The sequence below is a fragment of the Copadichromis virginalis genome, linkage group LG12, assembly GCF_057382275.1.
Source record: "Copadichromis virginalis isolate Kocher_CV1m ecotype Utaka linkage group LG12, C_Virginalis_male_GT1.1, whole genome shotgun sequence".
In the NCBI taxonomy this organism is placed as follows: domain Eukaryota; kingdom Metazoa; phylum Chordata; class Actinopteri; order Cichliformes; family Cichlidae; genus Copadichromis; species Copadichromis virginalis.
Window position 1 is genome coordinate 24,322,948 of NC_140629.1, and position 18,214 is coordinate 24,341,161.

The 18,214-nt window shown below is 38.5% G+C and overlaps 1 protein-coding gene across 1 annotated transcript; it reads right to left on the bottom strand.

Moving 5' to 3' along the window:
• Positions 1–1,707: 1,707 nt before the first annotated feature.
• Positions 1,708–14,676, bottom strand: slc1a3a (solute carrier family 1 member 3a). The gene is made up of 10 exons (XM_085475576.1): positions 14,443–14,676; positions 13,678–14,002; positions 12,687–12,824; positions 7,433–7,637; positions 7,049–7,091; positions 5,206–5,468; positions 4,892–5,125; positions 4,460–4,654; positions 4,079–4,213; positions 1,708–3,481 (listed from the first exon to the last, which is right to left on the bottom strand). Exons 2-10 carry the CDS (start codon positions 13,859–13,861, stop codon positions 3,274–3,276), a joined length of 1,605 nt encoding a protein of 534 aa, XP_085331702.1. The 5' UTR covers positions 13,862–14,002; positions 14,443–14,676; the 3' UTR covers positions 1,708–3,273.
• Positions 14,677–18,214: the final 3,538 nt, after the last annotated feature.

The window sequence follows — 18,214 nt, forward strand, 5'->3', positions numbered from 1 at the left end:
ACCCATATGAACAAATTATTAATATATTTTTTGAAAAATAAACAGCCAATGAAATTACCACAAATATATCAGTATAACCCCCCGCTCCCCCATACATGTAGCTTATGTAGATGCATTTAAAAATATACACAGTGCACCGGTCTGTAATAATTTCAGTTGGTTGTATTAAAAGTGTTAAAGTCAAAGCAGGAATACTTTACTGGAATCAGAATACCAGATTAATAAGTGATGTAAAACTACTCGTGAAGCATACCTCTTTCAGAGTGTTAACATATTATTTCATTGTTACTACATTAACATTAACTTTACTTTAGCGGCTATGAAATTTAACGGGCCTTTTTTTTTGCGTCGCTTCCCTTTTCATACATGTGGGGTTTTGTTTTGTTTTTCTTTTTGTTTGTTTGTGTGTCTGTTGAGTTACATTAGGATGAGAAGCATGTTAACTGATTTACAAAAATCTGTTTAACCTGCTCAGCACAGTCTTGTCCAGGATAACTGAACATATATTTATGCACAGCTCTCATTAGCTCCCTCCACAGCATTTCAAATGGGCTGATGTATGGTCATTGACTGTGCCAACACCTTGATTGACTCTTTTGCTATACAGAGTTCATTATCACTTAACAACTGTAAGGTGCCAATGTCCAGTGGCTGCAAAACAAGCTCAAATAACCAGCTCTCCACCTCCATGCTTGACAGTTGGTATGAGTTGTGTGTGTTCATAGGCTGTGTTTGGTTTTCTCCAAACATGTGAACTGTGTACTATGGCCAAACATCTCCACTTTGATCTCATCTGTACAAAGGACATTCCAGAGGTTTTATGGTTTATTCAGATGCAACCTTAGATGTGCTGCCACTTTCTTTTTAGAGAGAAGAGGCTTTCTCCTGTCAAACCTACCAAATGAGTCATACGTGTTCAATCTTTTTCAAAATGTGCTGTCATGAACTTGAACATGCTAACTGAGACCTGCGGAGTCTGAAATGTACGTTTGTTGTTGTTGTTGTTTTTGTTTTGTTGCCGTTTCACTGAGCACTGTACAGTCCCACGTGATGTGAATTTGGTTGGATGTCCACTCTTTTGAACATTTACACCTGTCTTTTTCACTTGTGAATAATCTTTTTTACTGTAGAAGAAGGGACATTTTTGGAAAATGACCTTAAGACTCTTCCTAGAGTGATGGGCAGCTGCAATTTCTACTCGAAGATCATTGCTGATGGCTTTCTTCTTGGGCACTGTGTAAACACACCTGAATGCTTCAGACCAGCAAACTGCCAAAACCTGCTGTTATAGGGGTCCTCACACTTGCTGATGACAGATTATTCAAGTTCATTCGATTAGCAGCTCCTTGCTGCTACTTACCCTAATAATTCCTTTTTTATACTCCATTTCTGCCTTTTGACCAAATCTTTTTCTTACATAAATAATGACACTATCTGATATGCCATGTTTAGTAATTCATCTGAACTTTTATTTGCCTTATTTTAAGACCTGCCCAGGATTAAATGTTTTATTTTAATTTATGTAATGTATAAAGAACTGAATCAAGGTCTGCTTTCTTCCTCCTATAACCTTGAATGAATGCATTCCTGACAGTATGTTCACAACTGCTAAAAGTGGATTTCAAAGATTTATTCAATTTATATGCGATTTCCAAAAGCTAAGAATTCACTGATTATTTCATATTTCTGATAATCATGATCAAACAATAAACACACAACCAAAGATTTTATTTTTTTTATTCAAAAAAGCAAAACAAAAACAAAATAATCATGCAAGATAAAACTACAACTCTCATTATTTCCTGTTCATGTGTGTGTATGCGTACCTGTGAATTAATGAGAAAATCATATCAAGAGAGACACCAGGAACTGTAAACAAACGATCTATTCATTTTCCTCAAGTGTGTAAAGAGAAACATTTGGTCCTTTAATCCGGCACCGTTTGCATTTGTAAAGAGGAACTAGAGGAAATGTTAGTTTGGTAAGAGCGTCTTTACATTTACAATCCTCAAGTAACCTTTTGCCATTTTAAGCTACAATTAATATACACATTTATCTACATTTCCCTATACAATTACATTATATTCAGATGGATCTTCTATACAAAGAATCTGCTATGCATTCTATATGTCCTTTATATTGAATTAGTTCAAATGTAAAGCTAAGCATTAAACTAAAAGGCTCTGATGTAAAATCTGTTAGATCTCTATCTAAATCAAAGAAGTGTACACATAAAATTGTACTTTCTATGCCAAACTGAATTCAGAAAAATCCACCATAATGTTTCTAGAAAAATATGAAAATTTAACATCCAACCTATCATTTAACTCTTTTTTTCCAGGCAATTATTTTTCAGTCTGAAGGCGCCACCTTACAGTCACCACATTATTACTGTCTTTATATTGAAACAGCACCATGTTTTGTTGGTTGCTGTTAAGCTATAGAGAAATTTGGATTACAGACTCCTTTTTTGGTTTAAAAAAAATCTTAAAGGACTTAAAGTTCGAATCTGCAGCTGAGCAGATTTAAAGAGAGAAAACATGAGTTAGTAGTTTTGGTATGTCACTATTTATGATTATAGTGATTGAGGTGATAGTTATAGAGAGAAAGAGAGAGAGCTTTGTTTGCCTGACAACACATACTGCTTTGGATAGTTAAGGGATAAAAGACTTTTTGTAAATATATCATTCATTCAGCTGATATCTGTACAATGATCATAAAAAATAAAGTCACAAATGACTGTACAGAAGTTGTAGTAGCACTTTTTCCTCCATATAGGCTGAAAAATGTTGGCCATTTAGTCTATGTGCATGAAGTCTCCTGATAGATTTTTACTACCACTTAACAACATTTCTCATAAACATAACCAATGAAAAACAATTAAAGCCAGAAAATGTGTGCAAGTGGGCTGCTTTCCCGATACAGCAATACTGGCCTCTAGTGGGTAAGGTTAGTCATCACAGTTCTGGGAGAAGTTGGATAACATGCACGCCATGGACCACTGGGCTCTGTTTTCATTCTTAATAGTAAACAGCTGCCACCCTCTGGCATAACATATAGTACTGTTAGGAATAGCACAAAGCTACTAATCACTTCAAGTGTGTGGGATGTGAGAGAAGCCTCACACATTAGTGAAACTCACTTGGCTGAAATAGATTCTAGCTGTAAATCACTTTAATCATACGATCTCATCAGATGAAAACTTTAGAAGTCAAAAGGACTTTGAGAGTTGAAAATGTGGTTCAAAGCAGTGCAGCAAATTTAACCCTGTCTTTACATCTTGGTCTCATTGCTGACAGGATGCTCATTTTCGTACTCATTCTCCTGGTTGATGAGCTGGTATGGCTTCTTCTCTGACTCCTCCACCACTGAGTTGCCCACCTCGGGGTCAGTATTCTGCAACTCATGGCGAGACAGATGTTCCACTATGCCTGCACCAATGGAGTCCCCAAGGACATTAGTAATGGTGCGCAACCGGTCCCTAATGAAAGACAGGTGACAACAGGAGGTTAGACATGAAACAAAAGAGAACAAACCAAAGCAAGACAGGACAAAAGATGCTAAACTTAACAAAAAAAAGCACACCGACATGTGTTCATAAAAATAAATTTAATTAGAAAATTGTAAGCGTGATTTTAGAACTGTTTCAGGCTATCCTCAGACTGAATGTACACAGCCAGTAGATGGGAGGAAGAAGGGGCTAGCGCAGGAGATAGTTGTGGATTGAATCAAATCCAGATGGATTACGTATCGTGGAATGTGAAAGGAGTGTCTCTGGAAGCTGTCCTCTTATCTTCTAATCAAGAGTGCAAGGCACAACAGATATTTCTACTAGGTCCAAATTGATTGAATTCATACCACACAGCAGCACTACATTTTATTTTCTCAAAATTAAATCCTCCCCGTTCCTCCCTCATACCAAACTATTTCCAGTTTGTACAGTGAGTGATGCAGTTTCACAGCTAAATTGTGAAAAAGCCTGGCTTAGTCTCCCTTTTTTACTGACTGCACAGAAGAACATTAGCTTTTTTTTTGTGTGTGTGTGTTTTTTTTGTAGCAATATAAAGCCAATACTTACAGGAACCAATCAACGGCAATGATCAGTGTGATGTCATCTGTGGGAAGGCCTACAGATGTTAGCACTATCACCATGGTGACCAGTCCTGCCTGAGGGATTCCAGCTGCTCCAATACTGGCTGCAGTAGCTGTGATACTAAAACAAATAAAGGCAGATGGAGCGAATTACCTGGAAATTCAATTTCTGTCCCCATATTAAGTCATTCTATGGTAATAACACTGAAGAGGGTGACTTAAATGTATTCCCTTGGCTACAATACTACTTATTTATTCCTCTCCAACTAATTGGTGGCAAAGAAACACCATGCGTAAATGCACACAAAATCTAAGGGAAATTGTGACAAAACAAATCTGATAAAAGAGTGCAGTGTACAGCACATACCTGATGGTGAGAATCTGTCCAAAGTTAAGTTGATAGTCATTGACCTGAGCGATAAAAATAGCTGCCAGGGCTTCATACAGAGCAGTGCCGTCCATGTTTATGGTGGCACCAACGGGGAGCACAAAGCGGGTCACGCGTTTGTCCACCTTGTTGTTTTCCTCCAGGCATTTGAAGGTGATAGGCAATGTGGCAGAACTGCAAGACGACAGAAAGAGCAAGAGACGGTGGTGTAATAATTAATTTATTAATATTATTAATCTGACACAATTTATTTTGCTGATTGACATGTTAATAAAAGTTATTGCAGTTTGTTTTCAACTCATTTGGGAACAGCACAGACATTAGTGTCACACGTGTAAAATCTCTTTCCAGATCACTAAAACAACACAAAAGTGAATAATATTAAAAGGCTTTTGGATGATGCTTCTTTACCTGGATGATGTTCCTAGAGCAGTGATGAGCGCCTGCAACAGGCCACTAATGAAGACAAAGGGGTTCTTCCTGGTGATGACGAAGTAGAGAGTGGGCAGGACAAAAATGGCGTGGATGAGCAGCCCGCAAATGACTGTCACTGTATACATTCCCAGCTGGCCACCCATAGCTGAAATGTCATCCATCTCCACAATCTTACCAGCAATCAGGAACAAGATACCAATGGGGGCATACCTGAAGAAAGATGGCTGTTATGAATTTGTAAGCTAAACACGTCATTCATCCATCCAATAACCATCCTTTGTGGTACTTACCACATTATTATGGCAACCAGCCTCATGATGGCCTCGTTCAGGCAGTCAAAGAAGTCCCTTAGTGGTTGTCCCTGTTCTCTCATGTTCCCGATGATGAGACCAAAGCATATGGAGAACACCACCAGCCCGAGTGCATTGATTCCATTTACCGATCCTGGCACAGGGATCATCTCCTCTATTTGTTGGCTGCTATTGGGTGCGACTAACGTGTCGTTTATAGTCATCGTCACATGGACTACTCGCTTGGCGTATTGTGTCTTGAACTGGAATTTAGCAAAGAAAGAAGACAGCTCTCAAACAGTAGTTTCTAAATATCTGGGCAAAGTAATTAAAAATAATTAAAAAGAAAAAAATGGCTTAGCTTAAAGATAGCGTTAAAGATTACTATGAAACTGATGTGTAATATACAACTTAAAAATGAGTATTTGGATAAGAATTCTGTGTCTGTGTGACGTCAGCAAGTTTTCACTGGAATAAGATGCCAGATGATCCTGGCATCTTAATAAATCTGGATAAATTTGTTCTAGATAAAATGTAGAGAAACAACAGCAAATGCAAGCCATCCAGTTCTGATGTACCCTAACACCAATAGTCTTTAACATTCTTTCTTAGGTTTACTTTTCCTTTAAGATGAGTGGGGTCAGTCAAGACAGATGAAGGGTCAGGCCAGCTCAAATCAACATGGGACTTGTTCTCGACATATACAATTATTGCTGTGAAAGTTTCGTTTTATATATCAAATACTTTTCAAGATTCAGAAATGTCACTAATGGTCTTTTACAGTGTTTTTTTATTAGCACATGCACAAATATTAGACTTAACAGGCTTGAATTTTTTCAAGCTTCTGGTTATCAGACATTTTCTGATGCATCTACCCAAATTATAGAGCTGGATTCATTTTGATGATAAGAAAGACAAGTGAAAATTTCAGGCTTTTATCTTTAACTCAAACATTTCCTCAGATTCAATGTGCAAAGAAAATGGCCTGAAGTGGCTTGACTGACCATTTTCAAAAAATATCTTTTCTAAAGTGTTTGATTTATGACAATAAAATGTCACAGAACTCATTATATTCGAACTTTGGACAATAACATTTTTCTGCAAATAAAAGAGGGTAGAATAGAAATGTTCTAACAATTTGCTTATTTGAGATGGAATGACCTATAAGGGAACACATCTGTCTGATCCTTCAGACCGCCCAGATAGAAGATGCCAGAGCAAATATAAGATCAGATGGCGGAGATGCCGGAGATGCCAGAGCAGAGGTCCCAAGGTCAGACCAGCAGACTGACCTCAGGTCCTCTGTGTAGGTTCTGCAAGACAAGATCTTTGCAGACCTCACTAAAATAGCGAGTGGAATCAACTCTAGAAAAAAAAAAGCAACCTTCACAAATGTTCACAAAATATAACAACCCACAAACACATCTCAGCGTACCTAAATTGTGTTCAAATGAGGAAGCAAAAGTCACAATAGGATAACATGTGTTGTGTGGAGATGTGTTTGAATGGCTTGCTGGATGTGCCATCACTGTCCCAAAATACTTTTTGTCTATTTTAATAACGTTTTGCAATGCACACCTTACCAAAGACTGAGATAAATAAAGCATGTCTAATGTGTTTTTATAAGGATGCTACCAAAGGAGTTAATCGTGGAATTTAACTCCACTGTTTATTTTGGCAGCATAGGTCAGAAATGACAATGGCAATATGAAAAGGATTACTAACTGTGAGTTTGTAAACAATGCTAACTGTGCACTCAGGTACAGATGTGAGACATCTTTGTGAGATAATCAATTTTCTGTAAGTGTAGAAGAAAACGGGAAATGTGTGGAGGAAAAATTACCTGTTTGGTGCAAGCCTCCACGAGGTTAGGTGGAAACATGTTCCTGCAAAACACAACAAAATCAGTACATTTAAAAATTAGAATGAATAAATTACAAACTACAAATGCATATTGATAAAAAAACAAAAAAAAAAACAATCAAACAATCAAAAAGGAATTGTATAGAATATTAAGACCACTGTGTGATTTTGCAGTGCATTTTGCAGCATTAAAAGATAAAACAACTTAAAAATCCTTCTCCCAGGTTGAACACCTCCATCTCAGTGACCTATATCAAAAGGGCAATTAGTAAGGGACTATGAATCCTCATTTTTGCTGATTCGGTCATTGTACTGGAGTGATCTTGTGAGAACGCTTGTTTGGTCAGAATGCATAAAGGTATACCTGATAAGATCCAGAAAGGCATCAGCAGCGCTGACCTGCTCTATCTGCTGCTGCTTGGAGAACTCATCCTTTGATCCTTTTCCAGGGTGAATAATGAGCACCATGACAATACCGATGAAAACAGCGATGATGGTTGTAGTGGTGTAATAGACAACTGCTCTTATTCCCATTTTACCAGAAGCACGGCTGTCCAGAGCAGCAATACCTGCAAAATGACAAATCATAAACATATGAGCAGAGTTTTAAAAATAAATAAACACATTCACTGACAGCTGTACTTTTGGAAGAAGCATGGAGTGACTCATGCTGTAATAACTCCTATATACTAATGAAGAAACGGTGCCATAAAGGTTGTGTTGGGCATGATGTAAATTAGTCACCGCAGAGTTCGTGACTGTAATATTTCATTATTTCTTTATGTATATAGTAGAATAAAAAGAATGTGGTTATTTTTTAAATAGGGTGCAATAATACTACAGTGAAGTTTGTAAAGATAGAGCATGTTCCTGTTTTTATGATGGTTTCTATTAAAAGAATAATGCAGTAATCCTGCCCAGGGATTTTTATTGATGCATCACTAAAGTCTATCCCTGTGAGCATACGGTTAGCTTGGGAAATGAGGCTGTAATTATAGATCAAATGTCTCCACCTGGATTATCTGAATTACTATCTGTGACAACAAAAAGTGGCAAGAAACACAATCTGACTGACCTTTCCTGATGGAAAAACAACACCTAAAGCACACAGAGGGGAAAATTGTAATACGCAAAACTGCACAAGTTGCAAATTACAATTTGGGGGATAAACTCTGCAAAAATGAATTGGCAGTTGAATTAAAAACTAGAGCTGGTGTCGTTCCGTGAACTCTCTTTATTGCTAAAAAGTTCTACATGTCCTCGCGAACATTAGTTTGCTGTGTACACACTGTGTAGAGATGTTGGTTGCAGATAAGCAGTCTAACGTCAGCTCAAGGTTTGTGTGCTGTGTATGTGTGTGTGTGTGTGTAGCTAGTTACTGCCATAAAAATCAGCAAGTTACTGTGTTATTTTCTTCTTCTTCTTTTCTGTTTTATGGTATGTACTACCCAGCATAAAGGTGTAATACCTCCACCAGCTATGTTGGCATGACAACCAGACAGGTACCTCTGCTATTTAAATGTAATATTAGCACTTACATTTATAGGCTATAAATTTTATAGAGCTTGATACGCCGACACTAAAATTACAATAAAAGCAAATAAACAAAATTATTTTTAGCTTCAGAAAGAAACTTTAAAAGAAATATCTGGTTCTCAGAAAGAAATTGATGCTGCAGAATAAATGAGGTTTAACGGCCGCCGGAAAGACTTTGTGAGGGAGTCGCAGCGCCTGGAGGCTAAACTGTCCTCCACAGTTCTAATAGCATTAAACAGACTTTGTAGGGATAATGGCAGCAAGAAGAAATACAGCCATTCAGAGAGCTGGATTTAGAAACTGACAAGGCGCTTCAATGGGCGCGATAGTGGTGTTGTATTTTTAAAGTGTCAGGTCCTATTATGGCCATTATCTTTATTCAGAGCTGAGGAAGGCAAAGAAAGCTTTGTGTGATGGGAGATGTATGTGTTTATTTCGCATGTCTCACTTTGATACTGTCTATACCACAGTGTGTGTGTGAGAACCAGTTTGAGTTTTAATTGGAGGTGAAGGCATTTTGGTCTGTCCTCATTTAATGACACAGCCTTGAAAGTTATATTGAGGGCTAAGACTTGGTCATAGGGGTCAGGTTAATACTGGGTATAGATCAAGGCTGGGTTAAAGGTTGTCATTTGGTATTTAGTTGTGATGTTTAAGGTTACGGTGAGATGCCAGCAAATGGATTATGTCAGTTGGCATTCAGACAAAGAGCACAATTGTGAGTGTGTGTCTCTGTTTGTCCGTGGGTGGGTGGGTGTAGCTATTGCCCCTGCTTTGGCCCTCTCTGTACCTCTTGTCTTAACATGGCCAGACTTGAGCTTTTATCCGATTCTTTTTGATCCTCTTCCTTCCCTCCTCACCGTTCCCCTTCCTCGTTCTCTTCTCCCAAATTCTTCGCCTCCTTTCTCTGCCACCCCTCCATCATGACCCCTTATTTCAGAGTGTCCCCCAGTACACCTCCCCTGCTTTCCCTTCTTTCCAAACCCACATCTCACCTCACCCCTCTCCCTTTTTTTCCTTTTTTTCAGGGGAGACTGATCTTATTGCTTCAATCCTCTTTCATTGCCACCCTTTCCCTCCCAATCAACCCCCTTCTCTTGCTTTCCCCCAATTCCCTTTCTGACAGCCCTGGGAAAACTTGTTGACTTAGTTAGTCCCAGACGCACACAATGATCTCCAGCCTGTTGTCCAGGCAACAGCGGATACAGCCGTACCAATTCCATCTTTTCAAAAGAACGAAAGATTGAGGGAGAGGAAGGACAATGACCTTCTTTTTTCATATGGGCAATGTTCATCAAATACAAAAGTAGGCCTGCCTTGGGGAGGAAGTTGAAATGCAGGACATTGCAATTCCAAGAGGTCGGCCCTTAATGCAAAGACAAACTCCACGGTTCTAGCAATTCTTTACCTGTCAGTTTATGGTCAGTCAATACCTCTGCACCTTAGTGGGTATAACTACAAATACCAACAACTTACTTTTAGTGCAGTAACTGCAAATAGACATAATGACTGTAGGTTTGTAGAAAGGGGCACTTCATATTTAGATTGGTGTTTTTAAACTTGCAGCTTAGCTGATGAGATCGTGTACCTTTCAATGCCTCTTATTCCATGTAGCTAAAATTCTTATGTGCATGCAGGACAGCACAGAGGAGGAAAATGATGCTGCAGAACATTCTTATGAGACCTGCAATGGTACTCTTGGACTTTATTTCCTTGTAAAATCACACTTCGAAAGATTTGATTTATGTTCCTCTTCCAGAAACCTCCTCTGACTTCCCTCTCATGATCCCTTCACATCATTTTTTTTTACTGCCCGTGTCTCTTGTTCCTATCCAGCCCATTCTTGGCTGTATAAAGGTTCTGTGGTGGAGTTGGCTCTCACAACGAAATGCCTGAGGACAATATGGATTGAGAGGTTAGTTTATGTGAGTGGGCGAGTGAAGGAGTACGTGTAAAAGAGAGCTATAGAGAGAGAGAAAAACTGAATGAAATATAATTTTGAAAAAAAGAAACATTCTCTGTATTCTCTCTTTCTTATTCTATGATTAAAAAACATTTTCTCTGATAAGCCTTCTCCTTCCTGCCTGTCCTTTCTCCTCTGTGTTTTGTTTAAAAGACCTTTGAGGTCTTTAAACTGATTTGGAGTTCTACTTCACTTTTAGAAGAGATCAATTCAGAGCCAAATCCTTTTCTACCCAGTCTTAGGAGCGTGACAGTCATATTGCACAGGGCTACAGGTTTGCAAAAGACAACTCATGACTGTGAGGCTCCCGTGCTCTATAATATGTTATTCTCAAAGTCATGATAGTATGCAAAGCAATCAGTCCTATAGAACATAATGAAAATACTTGATGAAATATATGTTACATTTAGCTCAACTAGAGTAGGACACCTTTTAACTGTGTTCTAAAAGAACTTGTAATGCAATAACTTTACCCCATTAAAATAATAAAGATACCTGAATGATCAAGAGACAAAAACAGATGAGAAAAAAACCTCTGGTTTTATGAACATGCATGAAAGTCTATTTTTAAACAAAGTATTTGTATTTAAAACGTATGAATGAAGTGATAGTTGTTTTTTAACTTACAATAATCAGATTTCTGCATATTATTGTTATACTGTTTGTTTTCCATGTGCTACTATTTATCTCTTCATGCCGATGATGTTTGCTGTTACAGCATCGGCTACGTGCAGCAGTGTAGTGTTTGACTGTTTCTGGTTCTGAATAGCGTCTAATAACTTGCATTAGTTTGTGACTAAGGCAGAATCCTTTTTCTTTTTTTTGATTACCACATGCTGTTGGTCATGTGACATGATGTCAGAGGATGCTGTTGTTACGCCCTGCTGAAGCACAAAGAAGGTTATTATCGGACAATTGTCTATGTCATCCCTTCAGGAGACTGGCCCCTCCGATCCCCTCCAATCAGTGCTCAATGACTGGGCGTTAGGCCCTCCTATCTATTTCGTCAATGCTGTTGACTCGTATTTTGGAAATTTACACGTTCCATAACTTTATTCATTCTTACACTTGCTACAATCGAGTACTCGCGTGTGTCTGACTTGCATTAAACACTTGAAAACTTTATGTCATTTGTTTTTGTTTTGTTATTGTTCTGCAATATTTGGACAAAATTTACACGAGCTGCATAAACTAATTCTGAATGGCTTCAAATAAAATAAAATGTACTGTGACTGCTGTGGACATGCTGTTGCAAGATTAGAGCATTACTACAATGATCAAGCATGTGATTGAGTCTCTCTCTCTCTCTTATGAGGTCATTCTAAACACATCTACCGTGAGGCCTAAAAGAAACAGGCACCACTAGGTGAACACACTCTGCCACTCATGAGGGTTATTTTGGTCAGCAAGCCACAAAACAGCAAACAACACTATCAGCTTCTTAAAATAAACACGGACGAGTTTTAAGACATCCACATACATAAAATCCCATAAAAACAGAGTCATGTGCTCTTTTTTCGTATGTGAAAACTGATGTGTTGCAGCACTTCCACAACAGGATAGCAGGAACTCAGAGTACACATTAGAAGGCCATTTCTACACTAGATACTGTATTACAAAATCTGAAGAAAGCTGTGGAGACATACTGAGTAGGCACTCTGAATTACTGCTGTGGATGTGTGGCTAAGACAAAGGGTAGTATTATGTATTTATGATATTGGGAGTAAAGTGCTGGGTATATTGTTGTTCGATACAAGTGTACGTTTCTGAGAGGTAAGCCAGAAATAGACAATGACTACAAGTTACTTACCTTAATAATAGATTAAAAATGTGGCCTTGGGTGTGTCAGATGTATTTAACTTTATGACGCAGTTACTCATAGAGTAACTAAATCATTTCTATTTGAGACATTTTTTCTAAGTCATCATTCACGATTTAAAGTAACCCTTAAAACTTGACTATTTTTATTGTTGTTGTTGATGGGGGTTAGTTCCCTGACCTCCTAATCTGATGTACTTGTGACTAAAACAAGAATAAAACAAGGTTCTGACAGCGAGTAGTCTATGTATTTTTCATGGAGATGCATCTCATTGCTCTAAAAATGTTTTGATGCCCATACCTGTAATGAGACTGGAAACCAGCAGGGGCAGCACCAGCATCTGAAGCATTCGCATCAGCAGTTCTCCAGGAAAAGAGAAGAATTTAATTTCACGGTAAGACATGTTATATGGCCGAAGGGCAAATCCCAGGATTATACCTGCAGTGTGAAGCAGAAGCAAAGCAGAAACTTAATGTGACCATTTTAAGTTGACATGACAACATGAGCTTAGTAGAGTCCTAGATTTAACTCCAACACAGGAATGAATACATCCTTAATATGAGTTAAAATTATTAGTAGGCTATAATGCTTGTGACTACTTTCAAAAAAAGATAATCTAAGTAGGTGGTGCTATAGTGTTGAAAGTGAAAAGCACTTGATGTGCCGTTTAGACTCTTCAAAACACCAGTAGTTGCGCAATGGTTGCGACTCCTGCTTTAATTGATTTTTAAAATGAGATTTTCTTGTTAAAATGTCTGTTTTCATCTTCGGTTTCAGTGAAGTCTGTGTCTTCAATGAGCTGTTTGTTCACTCCATCAGTAATCCGCAGACAAGCCCAGGTGGCTGACCCTGCAGCCTGAAGTGAGGAGTATCCGGAGTTTAACAATCAATCAAATGTGTTTGTTGTGGCATGGTGTAATTCTAGCAGGGCTGCAGATGTCCAGGCAGCAGGCAGGCCCGGCTTACATCCTACTGAGTAAGAGTCAGAGGTTAGAGCACTGAGCTGACCTTTGGCTTGATGCCAAAGGCCAGTTAAGAAGTTAATTTACGTTCCCTGTATTCTCTCATTTGGAGAGTTTGTGTTTATTCGTCCTCCTTTTTTAGTACAGCGTGGAGCTGTTGGTTGCAAATTCATGGATTATTTGCATGACGCTTAGAATGTGCTGCACTCTACAAGTTTGAAGAGAGGAGGGCTATGTGGTGTACTCCAGTAATCTTCAGTTTTTAATGAACTGATTTATTCTTCATGTAAAACATGCCTGAAGTAAAAAATAAATCCTCCCCCACTTACCAATAATAACTGCAGCAACAGTGAGAATCACAAAGGCATTTCTGGTAAAAAATCCCTTCACATCGTCTTTTGTCATGTTCTCCACCTTCTGTCTGGCTTTTACTGATCGGGACTGGATTCCGGCTCGGATTTGTTTGAGACCACTCCGGGTCTTCTGCTGGTTCTCACCGTTGCTTTGAGTCATAGCTGCGAGTGAAATCTTTAGATCTGTTATGAATGTGGGAAAACCTGAACTCCACTCAGCTGTGACAGGAACACCTTAAAGGTGCTGATGATTCACTTGATCCGTTGATCTTCTCTGTCACGCCTTCTCCTTTGGAATTGCCTGGTTGAGAGGGAAGATAATATTTTAAAAGTTACCCAGCTATTAAGATTAGACAGTCATGCGGTTAGTTGAATCAGATAACAGAGGTTAGTGACTCTATCATAGTTTGAAACAACTACAGCAGATGAACAAATACATTTAAGTGAGACTGAAAAATGACAATATCCCATTGCAACTTCTGACAGATGACAGCAATAATTTAGCAGCACCATCCCACAAGAAAATATTTTAACCCTTCCTTGGAGACATGCTTTCTTATGACAAGCCCATGTGCTGCTATGCAAAGGGCTGCAAACTTCCTCTTATGCACACTAGCCTCAACACGTGTACAGTTTCCCACACATCCACACACACAAACACAGCTTCTGGTTAGATGGGTAAATGTATCTGCAAACACATAAACTGGTATAAAATACTAAAAGTAGAAGTTGTTTCTGTACCTTTAGACTCAAGTGAATGCTTCCTTTGGAGTAAAGTCTCAGTTTCTCTGAGGAAAGTTGTGTCTTAAAGCTTGATCAGTGGGAGACGGACAGAGGAGCTCTTTGGCTTTCAGCTGGCTGGCGTGAACAACCAACAATGAAAAGAAACAGGGAGAAAAAGGAGAGGGGAGGAAAAAGGAAAGGAGGGAGGAGTGGTGGGATTGAGGGAATGAAAGAGCCAGTGAGAGAATGGAGGTGGTGCTGGAGTAGAAGAAAAACTAGCTAGTCACTCATATAGTGTGGGCTTGTGGGGAGGTGAGGCGGGGACTAAAAAAAAAAAAAGTGAAGTTAGGTAAAGGAGGGGGTCGCTTTTCAGACGAGGGAAGCTTGAGGAATAATGAGCTTTCCAAGTAGGAAAAAGAGAAAGAACCTTCTTGTTTTCTTCTGTCTCTGTCAGCCTCTCTTTCACATGGTTTTTCACGCTTGATAAGTTCAGCCTGATTGGAGATTCCTGCAGCGAATGAGTCAAGAGAGAAATAAAAGTGCCCCATCCATCAAAAAAAATCTGGAAGTGGATTACCTATTCATACATTTTCTTATTGGCACATTTCCAATAGACACATTATTCAGTCTCTCTTTCTCTCATTTCCCCCCTGTCTTTTCTAAATTGCACATTTTTCCATTGAGTACAAAGTCCAGTTGGCTGCCCTTTATTTCTAAAAACCTGTGGAGTTTTAAGTTTGTTAAACTAAAAAGAGAAGGTAAATATTTACCAAGTGGCTATAGTACAAGTGGTGCTCAGCTTTGGGCCATTAAAGAAACAGACTAGTGATGTGTCGGTCGCGAACGAAATGGCTCTTAGAGCCGGTTCGTTGACGTGAACGACGCGAGCCGTGGGGTTTTTTTTTCTTTTCTTTCTCTCACCCTCTCTCTTGCACTTTTTTTCCGAGTCACTTGTGCTTTGCGCTGGGAAGAGGGGCGAGGGGCGGTAGTTACACTGGCAGTAGCACAGGAACAGAGCCGGAGGGAAGGAGAGAGAAAGCGCCAGGGACAACAACATCACATTAGAAAGGTATAGTAATCATCCACAACTATTTTCAGTTGCGGATGATAAAGGATTCAGAAAGTTTATTCATGCAGGTCCATATGACAGAGAATATGCATCTTCTTTTTGTTTTCATATTTTAATTTATATTTAATTGTGTTGTGGTTTGCAGTGTTTTGTGTTGTTTCACTTTAAATTTGTTTAAAAGGAAAAAGCTGAAAATTTAAATAGTTAAAAGTTGAAATGTGAATAGTTGGTTTTTGTATTATATGATTTGTTTATTACATTTTATGTGGAGTGAATAAATAAAAGTATATTTACAGTGGCCCCTACAGACAAAGCACATAAAAACTCCAAAACACGTAAAAACTCCGAAGCACATAAAAACTCAAAACACGTACAAAATACAACAGAAGTGCTCCAGGATGCTCAGGCGCAGAGTGCTTGTGTATAAATACACAAACAATACACATATGCTTTCATGCTTTCAATTGTGTAATTTAAGTGATCTAGTAGCTCTGTTTTGGAAGTTCAGTTCATGCCAGAAAAGTGTTTTGGAGTTTGTACGTGTTTTGTCTCTAGGGGCCACCGCATATATTTATATATAAACATATATAAATAAAACCACTTCTTTTTTTTAACATTAGTAATTCCTTTTGTGCATAATTTTATATTATTGTTAATAATAAATTAATTAAAGCAACAAAACAACCTGAAGAGCCGGTTTGGAGCCCAAAGAGCCGGCTCTTTTTAGTGAGTCGAGCCGAAAGAGCCGGTTCTCTAAAAAGAGCCAGAAATCCCATCACTAAAACAGACTGTTCCAATAGTGACGCTTGTTTTTAAAATGAGCTGACTGTAGTGCTACTGCACTTCTGCTACCTAAACACAAAATTTACCACACGGGACCCAGGGGTTTGAAAGCAATGACCTGGACTTTATTTTGGCACTGAAATTTAGGAATTTAGAGTCAGGCTTGTCCCGAGGTATCCTTTCTGACTCATAGTGAGGAAACCCAAGTATGGCAGAAATGTTCTGAAATGTTTTAGCCGTCAGTCTGCACAAACACAAACGCCCACTGTCCCTCTTTCTTCATGTGATGTTGGTGCAAATGTTTATGGATTGCAGCTTTGTTTATTCCTTGATATTAAGATAAAGCTAACTAAATGTGTGGCCTTGCAATAATCTATGGCAGAAGCCACTCAGCATGGTCGCAAAAAACATCATCCCTCTTTCCAGCCATTCATCCAGATAGTCTGAATTCTATTTTAAAGTTTGGTTAAAGTAATTCAACACCAAATTCAGCAGTAAAACATTTTATACACAGTCATTCACAGTGATCTAGACGAATGATGCTTTTCATAGAAATTCAAGAATATTTGCGTTTGAAAAATCTGTGCATTACTATAGTACCAGTAGATACACCAGAGAAGAATTTGCTATCAAGCACATTCAATTGATGTTTTGCTGCTTTGATTTCTACATAGCTAAACTACAACAAAGCTACAACTCGTTGGTCCAGGTTTTTGCAGATTACTTTTAGTTTTTTTTAAAGAAATGAAAGTGGTCAAGATACCTAACGGGAAACTATGTTCCCCTCGAGGTACATATTTTAGTCAAATACAAACATGTGAGCACACAACTCAGATCACAAGAGGAAATGCTTGGAGAGGTTTCAGACTGTAATATTCATTCATAACATAATGAAGCAGACAGAAAGGCATGAAGCAAACAGAGTTATTGGCAACATTGGAATCCCACTAGAATACCTTAATAACCATCATTACCTTGTAAGAAACAGACAATTATATTTGAAATACAGTAAAAGTTTGTCTGTGCTGTTATTATACACCTCTGGAATGCCCTGGGCCTCAGAAACACTGAACAGATCCATAATGTCTTCACAGACAGTCTGCATCTGTCTTGTCAGCACAGCTAATTGCACTGTATTAATACTGTTGAGACATTTGTTTAGGTGAAGAGAGATTGATGAAAAGACATCGTGGTGGCACAGCGATTCTTTTCAAGGACTGTCTGAATCTTACTATTGGATCAATCCGCATAAAATCGATCAAATCTGAAAAAATGTTTCCAGCTGATTTTTTTTTTTTTTGCATGATTGCTTTAGTCTAATTGATGCAGGAATGCAAAATTTTACCTTCATACTTTGAAAACTTTTTGAGTTTCAGGCCCTCAGAATTCATAAGGATGGTTTGATATTTGACTCTTTATAATTACCGTTATTTTTGTTCCAAATATTAAAGCTTGATAACTTTATAAAAGATAACCAACCAAGATTGTGAAACTCAGGGTTGGCGTAAAGTTTGGTGTAAAATCTAATTTCTTCTGTCATGTTACTCTGTGATAAATAGATGTTCATGGCAGAGTGTAATTTTCCTTTCAGCTTTTAGGTATGTTTATTACTTGTAGTGTTAGTGGTTAATCCCTAGCTTGTGCCCTCATGTCTAAGTGTTCAAAAGAAGGTTAGGCTGATACTTGATGTTGATACATCCCCGGATAGAGCACCCTTCCGCAACCTTTCTAGTGACCGTAAGAAGGTTTGTGTGATCAGATGTTCAGCACATAAGCATAGACAGTCTAGACCTGCTCTTTGACTTGAAGCATAGAGAAACAACCCTCTTGTCCAGTGGGGAAAACCCCAACATGGAGGCGCAGAACCACATCGATACAAATATACCTACCCTTGCTCACCACCTCTCACCAAGGGTAACTCCAGAGTGGAACAGAGTT